Source organism: Abrus precatorius, unplaced genomic scaffold (genome assembly GCF_003935025.1).
Source record: "Abrus precatorius isolate BTA unplaced genomic scaffold, Abrus_2018 Scaffold2, whole genome shotgun sequence".
NCBI lineage: Eukaryota > Viridiplantae > Streptophyta > Magnoliopsida > Fabales > Fabaceae > Abrus > Abrus precatorius.
Genome location: NW_020874362.1, coordinates 12024166 through 12036020, shown reverse-complemented (window position 1 = coordinate 12036020; position 11855 = coordinate 12024166). Strand labels below are relative to the sequence as shown.

General features: G+C 32.1%; 2 protein-coding genes across 2 annotated transcripts; one reads left to right on the top strand and one right to left on the bottom strand.

Moving 5' to 3' along the window:
* Positions 1-1491: 1491 nt before the first annotated feature.
* Positions 1492-7338, bottom strand: LOC113859163 (dihydroneopterin aldolase 2-like). Its single transcript, XM_027491980.1, has 3 exons — positions 6877-7338; positions 1987-2188; positions 1492-1845 (listed from the first exon to the last, which is right to left on the bottom strand). Exons 2-3 carry the CDS (start codon positions 2181-2183, stop codon positions 1644-1646), a joined length of 399 nt encoding a protein of 132 aa, XP_027347781.1. The 5' UTR covers positions 2184-2188; positions 6877-7338; the 3' UTR covers positions 1492-1643.
* Positions 6979-9638, top strand: LOC113859460. Its single transcript, XM_027492229.1, has 6 exons — positions 6979-7108; positions 8026-8065; positions 8329-8418; positions 8527-8626; positions 8725-8852; positions 9473-9638. Exons 1-6 carry the CDS (start codon positions 6979-6981, stop codon positions 9636-9638), a joined length of 654 nt encoding a protein of 217 aa, XP_027348030.1.
* Positions 9639-11855: the final 2217 nt, after the last annotated feature.

The following is an 11855-nucleotide window of genomic DNA, read 5'->3' as shown; positions in this document are numbered from 1 at the left end:
AATGTTTTTCTACTTCTACTTCAGTTTTTTCAGAAGATTGTCCCAGAGGATGTTAGAGCACACATGCATTTCATATAATTTTATAATAATCATGTAGTAGTTAAACTTCTTAAGTTGCTCACAGCCTCACACAGCATTATTAGTTTTTATTTGACATCTTTAATCTCTGTCTTATATATATATATATATATATATATATATATAAAGATGAGAAAATTTCTTTTTTCTTATTTTGGTTATTTGTTGTAATTGAATCTCTTGATACACTTTATTTTGGTTGGGTTTTACTGAAGAGAAAAGCAAAGATAAATAACACTGTACAGCTTTTAGACTACAGGGAAAAGAGGGTAGATCTTAAATTTTAATACCTGGTGGATATATTACTACACATGTTGGGCGACATGTACATATGCATCCTGGAAATATTTAACCAATTTTTTTTTACCAGTTGTAGCTCGGGTTCTTTTTAAAACATGATTATATATGGAAAATTACACATTTTTGCCTCTTGGATCATCTCATTCTTAGATTAGGCCAATTTTTTCCGTGGTTGTAAGTTGTACGTATGACATGACATGTTCAGTTTAATGCTATTTATTTTCTGTCTTCAGTGAAAAAAAATGTCGATAATATATATATATTTTTTATACTCATATGTGTAAAAGACAACTATTACATTAGCAATGTCTGAAATGATTGATAAATATTCAGGGCTTTATTTTTCGGCCAATAGTGTGTGGTATGTCGAGTGTTGCAAAGTTTTTTTTTCCTGCTGATCCCGATGAATATGGATGTTTGTCTTTCAATTTTGTGCTGAGCTAATTGCTGCTTCATTATTGAATTTATTGTTTTGCAACCAGTAGATTCCATAGAAACTGCCTTTTTTTATTCAAGAAACTGCAAATTATATCACTCGATGAATAAATTCAGCAAGAATTTTGTTATTTGAATCGCTAACAATTGCTATCAAATGGATTCCATGCTTATTTTTATCTTTCTCTTTTTTAATTTCTTTTTAATAATTGCATTTTTAAAATACACTATAAAATATGAAGGGATGGATGCCTTGAGGTGTCTACTCTTGGAGGTTGTTTGGGTTGTGAAAGTATTTTCTATTATCTTTAGGAAATAGTTTTGATTTTCAAATTTTTAACCTTCTGAAAACATGTTAGTTTTTACCTATTTTCGTTTTTCAGGTTGTTCATTTTCAAAATGACCCTCTCTCAATTGATTCCATTATCTATGACCACACTATCATCCAAACGGGTTTCACGCTATGATAATTGGGTATACACAATGAAGCTCATTTGTAGTTTGTTGAAGTAAGCTTGCAGAATCTCTTTTAAGTGCCCCCTTTAATTCATGTGTCTTTGATCATTGATCTTGTGACGAGGACAAGGATATTTTTGGGTGGCTGTATATGGTGGGTTGTGCCATATGAGCGAGGTTCAATGGCGGCGAAGATAGATCTACCAATGACAGCGACATGTGGGGATGTCTAGACATTCATCATTAATTTTTATTAGTAAGGCTCATAAAAGAGAGAGACAAGAGACGTATGTTGTACTGAGTGAAGAGTAATTACTTTTGTGTTCAATGGAACTTGAAGAAATATAAATTCTGCAGCAGTAAATATGCAAGTTCTAGTCCGTCAAATCGCTTCTGCGTCTAAGAATCTCAACGCCCAAGTAATCAACTGGGCCATGAACTGCCACATGAGGCTTTCCAACCTTCACACGAATAGCAGATAGCTCTTGATGATTTCTCAGAGCAGTGAATGCAATTTTTTGGGCCACCGATTCTAGAAGGTTGTGAGGTGTCCCTTCAATAGTTTCCTTAGCTATACTGCATAACCAATTATTGGTATCGTAATTAGATCATACTTACTAAGTTAGTAAATTACTAATATGAAGAGAAACATTAGAAGTGTATGCAATCAAACGCTGAAAGTTGAACAATGATGAGCTGAATTTATTGGTCACTCACCGATATATTTCTGTGTAACTAACTGTGTCTGATAAGCGATCAGATTTGCCAGCTGCGCGGAGATCCATCCAAGCATCCATATCTACCAAGAATTTCTGGCCCAGCTTCCTTTCTTCAGGCTTTGCTCCATGAAAACCATGGAATATCAATCCCCTCAGTATGAGTTTGTCCCTCAATAGCAATGCATCGGATTGCATTTTTCCTGAAATTATTTGCAAATAGAAATCCAAAGGTGCATTTGGTTTTAAAAATAAAATAAAATCTAACAATTAAATAAAAATATAACGGCCGATCAAAACTCTGAATCACAAATAGAACAACTTGGTTCATCAAACCATCTCATACATATAATAAACAGATGTACAAACAAATGGAGAACTATACATGGATAGGCAGTAAATCAAAGCAGAAGCAAAATTAAAACATAATTCAACTAGTGCCGAACAAAGTATGCTTTCGATGATAATCAAAAAGGGGAACATTGAATCTTGACTTGATTAGTACATAAACAAGCACACCGTGCACATTTGATTCCAGAATGTAATCTGTAAATTATACAACAATTTATATATATATATATATATATATATATATATAAACATAAGTGACCATCATCTGACCACACTTTCCAATAGTGACCTCATTTAGCACCTCTGATTAATTGAACTGCAAGTTCCGTTCTTAAAGTTTCAGTTCCCAAAAATGGATGCGTGTCTAAATTTTATACACCATATCCCAATCAAACAAGCAGAGAAAACCGTGACTCTCCATTACCGAGTCCAACAGAAATAATTAAAAAAAAAATCCAGAACTTTCACTGAGACATGAGCAGATCCACTTTTCAACCAACCATAATTCTAAAATCTCACATACACAAAAATATTACACGTTTTATTTGTAATAATTAAAATCAAAATGCATCCAGATAATTACACATCATTACGTAAGTAAAGAATAAAGGCATCTTTGTGGCCTTTAACTGCATCTGTTCAAAGAAAATCATCACACCTTGAAGAAGCACAACTACATTGCTCATATGGTTAAACAGTATAACTTCAAACCAGAAAAATAAGATATCGTGAGAGTCATAAAAGACAGTCAGGCACAATTTCAACAACTGACTAGGTTCAAACTACTTGAAAGAGGATTAGTTGGGATCATAGCCTAAAATCACTAGCCATGCAATCGTTACCCATTCTAACAAAAAATGAAAATACAGAAATAGGCAGAGAGAAAAACAAGAAACCTAGAAAGAACAAGAAGATAATGACCTCTGGAGCATGTTGGGAAGAAGCAATAACAAACTCTTGAAATCAACGCAGGGCTGTTGAATGCAGCATCTAAAAGAAAGAGGCTAAAATAATTTTTAATTTAACTTCTAGCAAGCATTTTATTGTTAATTTTTAGGCATATCACTTTCAAAAGCAACATTGTTGGACAGTACGAACACGGTCTCAAACTTGATTGGTAATAACTCGATTCCCTATCTTTTCTCATCAACTTTAAGCACTTTCACCTGATTGGTTATTCTATCTTTACAATCAACACGAAATACATTTGCAAAAAATACCAACACTGTTTCAAAAATTAGAAAAATAAAATAAAATAATTGTGTTTCCGTGCTTTAAGAATTAAGTCTAATTCTACTAATGCACTTAAAGAAAATAATTTAAAAATTCAACTAAAAATATCTTTAACTTCATTTTTTTCTTTTATTAAAAATAAAAACATAAAATAAGCCACATATTTAATCAATCAAATAATTAGACCATGAGATACAAAATAATTGGATTACATTTTGACTTCAAATTCTTATCATCATATACGTGACCTGAACAATACACAAACGTGTCATGTATCACACAAATAATAAAATCGAGAAATTGAATCTGTAGGCGAAAGGAGACCTATAACACAAGCATCGATGGTGGATAGAAGTTAAAAGGAACTGAGAAGAACGTGTTAAACAATATTGAACTGATAACTGAGTAAAATTCAATCAACTTTGGGCACAGGACAAAAGAAGCAGGTATTGAATATGCATATTAGATAAAGGAAGCATGGTGGAAAATGAGGGATAGAACACTCACGCGGAGAAGACAATTAGCAGCGTTGTAGGAGAGTGTTTTTTTGGAAGTCGTGCAAGTGGATTCTGTGACAGTAATTGTATAATTATATTATTTAATTACTTATATATTGTTTACACCTATCTCAACCTAGTCCCTAGGGGTAGCCCATTGTTTTGTTTGATTTAAATCAGAGAATGGAAGGAAATAATTTTTTTAACAAAGAGAAGGAAATAAATATAACAAATTGTATACTCTCTTTCTTTTTTCCTCTATTTCTCATAACCAAACACTGAATAATCCCAACGTGGTAATTAAGTTCTCTGGACTCCCTAATATCTGATATAAAGTTTGCTTAAAATCATGATTCCCTTTTCATGTGACCATTGTTGTTGGATTGTTTCTTTAATCAATATGGAAAGAATATATGTAATGTCGATGATTTTTCATTTGAAGAAAACACAAACTAAAATTTTATTGGGGTAAATTATTTATTTAAGGTTGTCATAAGCCATTTTTTTCATTATAAATCACATTTGCAAAAATATCTTGTTACATTTCTAAAAGCGCCTTACCAACTGTTTTGAGGCACAATTTTCTTGTAAAAAATTCAGATACGAATCCAGTGCAGTTAACATGGGAACTGCACGTGCAGTTTCATTTTCGCTTAAGCGAAAATACAGAAAACGACAAAATTTTTTATATAAAATTAGCTTAAAACGAATTTTTTTTGGCTTAAGCAAATTTTACAGATTAGCTTAAACGAATCATGTTTAACTTAAGCGAATTTTGAGCCTTTTTTTCTCAATCTTCTTTTTTGTTTCTCCTCATGCCTAATACTCTCTCTTCAACCTTTATATTTAACATTCTTTAACCTTCATATTCAACCTTCTTCCTTCTCTCATACCTAACTCAGTTGTTCCTCTTCCAACTCCCTCTTTCCTTCATCCCATGCCCAACTCCTCTCTTCTTTTTCTTCTCACTCCCTTTCTACCTCATACCTATATCTCTCTCTTTACTCCATCCCAAACTCTCCACCCTCCTCTCCCTTCACCACCACCCTTATACCACCTATCTTCTTATCTCTATCTATTCTCAATTCTCTCTACTTCCCATACCTAACTTTCATATCCTCAAATGCACAAAATTTGCTTAAGCTAAACATGATTCGCTTAAGCAAAAAAAAATTTGCTTAAGCCAATTTTATATAAATTTTTTTGTCGTTTTCTATATTTTCGTTTAAGCGAAAATGAAACTGCACGTGCAGTTCCCACGTTAACTGCACTGGATTTGTATCCAGAAAATTCATATCTATTAAAATATCTATCTCATAGCATGTGTTCAGATCATAGTTTGTAACCATCGAATATGCGTCTAGAGAGAAGATGTTACTCTTTCCTGTTTTAAACAAATTTTCTAGCATGTGTCTACATTAATAAATACAAAATTATTTAAAATTATAATATTTAATATTATTAATATATATTATATTTTGTAATGTATTGTTATACAATCATTGTCATACAACCAACCAACAATGGTAGACAACATTAAACAGTGAACAAACAATCAAACCATACTAAAGTACGACAATGTAGAACCTGAACTCCAAAATGTTAAAGTTCACCTTCCACCAATAAGAATTAAAGGTAAATCATGCACAACTCAAAACCACCTTTAACCACCAAAGTCACCTTGTATCAATTCAACAGAACAAATTAAAAAAAAAAAAAAGAAATATTAGAAACTAAACAACTCAAACTTTGTTTTAAACAAAGTAAATATTATTACCTTGAGATAAAAAATGATTGGACAATCGATATGAGAAAGAGAGCTATCAAACTAATATTACAAAATAATAAAATACTTTAACACGACTAAAAAAAATACAATGAAATCACTAGTCAGATAAGTACTTAATTTTCTTATTTCATTCTAAAATGACTTCTATAATTTGTTTTTGACGTCAGCGCAGAACTTCAATTCTGAAGAAGATTTGTTTAACTTTGTCATTTGAATAATTAAAAAAATTCATAAATTTTAATGGAGGATAAGAAGTGGATAAAATGAAGAAGAGTCATAGAGAAACATGTGGTCACACTCCTGCCAACTATACTAAAACCGACTCTAACTCCTTAACAAGTGAGAAGTAAACTAATGACGGTTTAACGAATTTCGGGACCAAAATATTTTAGACGTCTTATTTTAAAAGTTAAAAACATATCTCATAAAAAGTAAAACAAGCCAAGTTTGTAACAAATATTGCTTGACTGGATTTGCAACAAAGCATCCAATGGTAAAGAATTAAGAATGTCATTGAAAACTCTTATGGATACTGCATATAAAAAAAAAGTGTTTCAGTAAAAAATAACAGACTTTATTTGTTTTTAGCGTAAAGGGTGGAAAATAAACCATAAATTAAACTTTTTAAATAAAATTCTAAACAGATTTTATTAAATTTAATTTAATGATAATTTTATATAAAACATAAATCATTAACCCTTAAAAAATTTTCGAGTTTCATTTTATATCACATTTAGTATAATATTTGTACATTGTTATATAGAAGCTAATGTCATGGTGTGAATAATTTCTATGCAGTAAACTTAAAATATCCTATCGCACTCATAAATGACTGGGTACTCTTAACAGTTCTTCTTTAACCAACCTAAACGGGTTTGGTGGATGAAATGTGGAAAAAAAGATTTGTTATTATTATTTTTTTCTTTTCTCATATGAAGTGGAGATGATAACGAAAAGAATTAGGCACGTTCACAGGAGACAAAAGAAACAGAAACACAAAATCCAGTAGTGACAAACTTACACAATCCAAATTAAGAGATATTTTCCGTTGGGCGAGTTATGCATCATGAGAACGGCAACAGACGACTCATTCTCCGGCAATAGTTGAGGTTGGTAGATTCGAATGGCAGCAAGCTTTGGCGCAAACTTTAAAAGCGAGAACTTGAACGAATCTGAATCTAACGACCTTTTAGCCCCCCCACCAAACACACCGCCATTCTTGACCGCACTTATTCATCTTTTCAAGCCGGATCGTTCTCGCTAATATCCCTGTCTTTCCCTTTCTGAAAAGGAAGATTGAAAAGCATATACTTACTTTAGGAACGAAAATCAAAGAGGGAGAAGAAAGAAAAGACTGCTAGGTTCCTTAACTAAGTGTGAGAGATGAAATATCCTAATAAGACACTGTTTAGGAGTGTTTAGGAACGGGGAGTAGAGACGAAAGACCGTAAGTATGAGAGCATGTGGTGTTTAGGTAACAATTAGCTAAGATTATAAATATATGATACTTTTATATCACTTAATAACTTTTTGAAATTAATTATTAAAATTATATAAATTAAATATTTTAGTGATTAAAAGATTTAAAACTCTTCATTAATCTTTATTTTTTTTTCAATTTATTAAAAATTAAAGAAAATTGAGGAATATAGGTGTCGAAATTCTGTCAATGAGTGGCTCAGAAATTTCAATGTATATATGTAAGTTTTATTCGTGCAACAGACGGGTGTAGCTCAGACTCGCGGCTTCAATTGGATGTGTCAGAGTTATATAAATGTAATTATGACTTTCTTTTTGTTAACATTAATTATGCTGATGAGGAGAAACTTTTTTGTGGCCATTTACGTGACAAATATGATTTGTTATGTTGCTTCTTGCATTAACAACTCGAGCATGATGAGATGTGAAATTGAAATGTACCTGAATGAATGGCTAGCTAGTCCTTTTTTACCCACAGGGGAATTCTATGATTTTGAAGAGCATTCGAAATCTTATAAAATGGTTGTTTATGAGATGAGTTTCTGAATGAAGGTTTGGTTCTTGTTTCCCTAGGGATGGCAAAAGGAGGAAACAAGATTGTGAGTCATATTAGATCAAGCCAAAATTTTTGTGCCCTTTTAAAGTCATATATTAAAATGTGAAATTTTAACGAATTATTTCTTCATTCCAGGTTTATGCCTTTCATGGGATACGCCTCTCTACAAGAAATGGTGAGAATTATATTGTAATGTGTTTTTAATTTTCTGCATATTAATCCCTTAACAACACTGAGCACTAGTGTCATTTTTCAGTCTTGAATTTCTGTGCAAGGTTGGAAGTAATACCAATAACCAAGGAGTGAAAATTAGTTACACGCCATGGTTTTTGCATCCACTTGACATTATTTTTGTCTATTTTAAATCCAAGTTCGGAGTCACTTTAAAAATCTTGGTGACACTTCTAGCTTAGACCTTTTCCACATTTTGTTTCTCAGGTGGCCTCAGTTTACTATTCCCAGTTTTAAAGTTATAGTAGCTGACAGTTTGCACAAGGTCCAGATTGGTGAACAAATATCACTAGTTAGGTTTGTCTTGCTAGCATCAGTTTAAAGATTTTATTTCTTAGAGTCACTCAACATGATCATGCTAAGCCTTTACTTTTGAATGCTTATATTGATCATTTTGGAAGAAAGGATGAAGATTCCATTGCCGCTGTCTACAAGGGAGGCTATAGTGCATTATTATCTGTTTGAGTACTTTCAAGATGATTTAGTAGTTGTTCTTTTGAATACGGTAGTCCCCTGAATCCTTCTTTCTTTCTTTCTTTTCAAAGAAAGTTTATTCTAAACTACATCTAAGCTTCAAGAACTGTGTATTTAATTTACTTTCAGGTCTCTGAGTCAAACACCATTGATGGTTTCAACAAGGATGCAATTCCTGAAGCGAAGGATGCCGAGAGAATTGATGTGGTAGGAGGCTATGTTATGCAAAAGGTGACATCCAAAAGAAGTTACTTTCGGTGATTTTTAAATGAGTACTCAAAAATTAGAATTATCTTGAATGGAGTGATGAGATGAAAGGTGAAAGTCGTCACCAGTAATACACCATAAAAAACCATATAGGATCTGCTTGATCTTAAAGAAGATGCAAAAAGTATTGGAAAAAGTTTTCTGTATGTAACGGCTAACTATATTCAATAATGATATATGGTTTTGTTTGTCTGTCAAACTCGTGCAGCAAGTAATTTTTCCAATAGATTTAGAAAATCAATTATGTTAGCTTTAGATAATGATTCTGTACTAGAGCAAAACTACGGTGAGTTTATATTGTTTTTGTGGCAGCTAGTGAGGGCTGTCCTTTCTTAAACTATAAAATTAAAAAAATGCAATTTTATTGACAATCAATACTTCAAACTTGGCTTTGCTGATGTTTCAATGAATGGTTATTTATACCTGATTTAATTGATCCATCGGTAGCGTACCTCATTTTTCATTTCATATTGGATACTGAAAGAAATATGTAATTGAACTGTAATTTATAGACTATTTGTATGGCTTAGCTTCCAACATGTGGTGAAAAGTGAAAAAAGGATTTTGGTTTCCCTTATTTTATGATGTATATTTTTGTCGATTTTTGTAGGATAATAGCAAATTTGGATTTAAAGCTGGATTTTGTACCTTCATCCCCCATAAATTTCATTTCAAGGCAGCTCATCGGCAGTGGTTTCAGACTTTATCAGAAGGTTGTAGACTCATTTCAAATGCATTTGTTATTAGGCATCAACCAATATTTACTCTGTTTTTAGTTTCTGGCATCTAACTAATTAGATCAATAAATTATTTTAAAGATAAACGAACAAGTAAATGTAAGGCATCATTAGGATTACAGAGAAAGAATTACATTCATACTTATTAATAAGGATTCTTTAGTTGTACATGTATTTAACTCATGGATCTTGCTAATGATTGTCTTAAGGACTCTTTGTAAAGGGTATTGTTCAACACACCCTGTTAAATACTTCTAATTACTTAAAAATGCTAGTATTCAATATTTTTTAAGATTTTAATATAACAAATACTTTCCTTTTTATTAAGTACTCTATTTTTATTTCTTTAACTTGTGTCCCGAAGGGCACTCGTTAACATTCTCCTTAACTTGTATAAGAGGACTTGCCATGGATTATGAAGTTAATAGTCTTTTTTATTTGCAATGGTTAAAGATTGATGTCAGCTTATTTACCATTTTCTGCTTGCTCTTTTTCATAAAACATTTTGTATTGTTTTCTCTCATCTTTTGACATTAACCAATCCCTGATATTGTTATAGGCTGTGGCTTCTATAATGGGCTATGATAAAGATAAAGAATTCAGCAAGGCCTTAGAGGATTCTTTGTATGTTAGAATACGCGAAGCGCTATATAACATTAGCGGATCAAAGGCTATGAATGGGAAAGAGCTTAAGCAAGATGCTAGCATTGTTCCTACTGAAGAACCTATTCAACAAAGTGAGCAAGATGAGGCAAAAGATGTATCCTGTGAGGATAGCAGCAACCAATGTGCAAATAATTACAATGGTGAGATTTTAGAGGCTGGTAGTGAAGTGGTTGTAGAAGCAGATTGTACAAGTTGAGGAGGATGTCAACAAGGCACTTGGCATTCCAACCGAGGAAGGAGATTCAAGGAGAGTACTGAAGGGCAAGAGGAATGGTGAAATCGAAGAGGCAGAGAATGAAGAGATTGTAGAAACAGATAGTGAAGAAATTGTTCAGATCGAGAAGCGTGTCAACAAATTGCATGACATTCCAATTGAGGAAAATGATAGAAGGAATGTACTTAATAGCATGATGAATGTATATATACGTTCTGACGTGAAAAAGGCCCTAGCAACCTTAGAGAGGGTTATTTCAATGGTTCGTGAATATAGATTTCATTCCCTCATGTCCACTCCAAACTTTGTTAATGAAGAGTCCCACTGCATTGAAAAAAGTGGTATAGTTGATTCAAGTTCTGCAAAACTTGTTCAAGTATGTTTGAAAAATGAAGTTAGTGTTGAAGTATCAAGCACTGTACTAGAAGAAACTTTAGAAAAAGTTGGAACTATCCAAAACTTCAGGTGACTATGTTACTCATTCTTTGGTAACCAAAGGAACAAAGTTCTCTTTTCCTTGGTATTTTATATTCTTAATATCGCTAAAAATTTGATTTTTGATCGAATCTACTAGTGTTTAATGTTTTATGTAGTCGACCATCTAGTGAAATAAGATTACATTGATTTTGTAGCCTTTGATGTGGTTTGTTTGAAAATATAAGTCAATTAGTATAGAATGTAGTTGATTGTGTGAATATGTATTTACTGATGTTTTTATTCTTTTTAGTTCCTTCAAGCACACGAGTAAATCCTAACCTAAAGGAAGTAAACTATAACAAAGTAGTGTTAAATTATTTTAATAATTTTATTATAGTGGCATACGTAACTTATAACATAACTCTAATTAATAATTTAATGTGATGATAGTTAAATATAAAATATAGAGTCATTAAAAGTATAATTGTAAATTTAATTATAAGAAAACCCTCTCCTCTCCTTTCAGCTAAATAAAAGAATAGTTACTAAATAAAAGTTACTATATTTTTTATTGAGACTATCACTTTCACGGATGTTACGAACCAAACTCAAAGAAAAGTAAAGATAGGTAATAATGTAGAAAAGAGAAGTTGTATTTTATTGAAGATAAAAAAAAGAAGAACATCCCAGTACCGAGGATGAGTAATCCTCTCTACTCCAGAGCCAAGCTCCTAATACACTTAACAAAGAAAAACCTAAGGATCTCTCCTCCTGCTTCCTAAGCTTATTTAAAAGTAAATTCGAATAACAAAATGCATAAAAATAGCTAAACAAAGTAACAACTCTCTTTATTTTCTCTAACAAATTGTAATCCTAATCTTTGCGAGCTTTGCGCCTCGCATAGACTTTTCCCTAATGTGATTTGTTGCTGCCTTGTTGGATTTGAGTTTCGTCAGGCC

Excerpts from the sequence above, each read along its gene's own strand:
- LOC113859163 (XM_027491980.1), bottom strand. The coding sequence starts at position 2,183 with ATGCAATCCGATGCATTGCTATTGAGGGACAAACTCATACTGAGGGGA. Across the intron at positions 1,846-1,986 it reads AGTTACACAGAAATATATCG|TATAGCTAAGGAAACTATTG; the intron begins GTGAGTGACCAA and ends TTGGTTATGCAG.
- LOC113859460 (XM_027492229.1), top strand. The coding sequence starts at position 6,979 with ATGGCAGCAAGCTTTGGCGCAAACTTTAAAAGCGAGAACTTGAACGAA. Across the intron at positions 7,109-8,025 it reads TCATCTTTTCAAGCCGGATC|GTTTATGCCTTTCATGGGAT; the intron begins GTTCTCGCTAAT and ends TCTTCATTCCAG. Across the intron at positions 8,627-8,724 it reads TAGTTGTTCTTTTGAATACG|GTCTCTGAGTCAAACACCAT; the intron begins GTAGTCCCCTGA and ends ATTTACTTTCAG.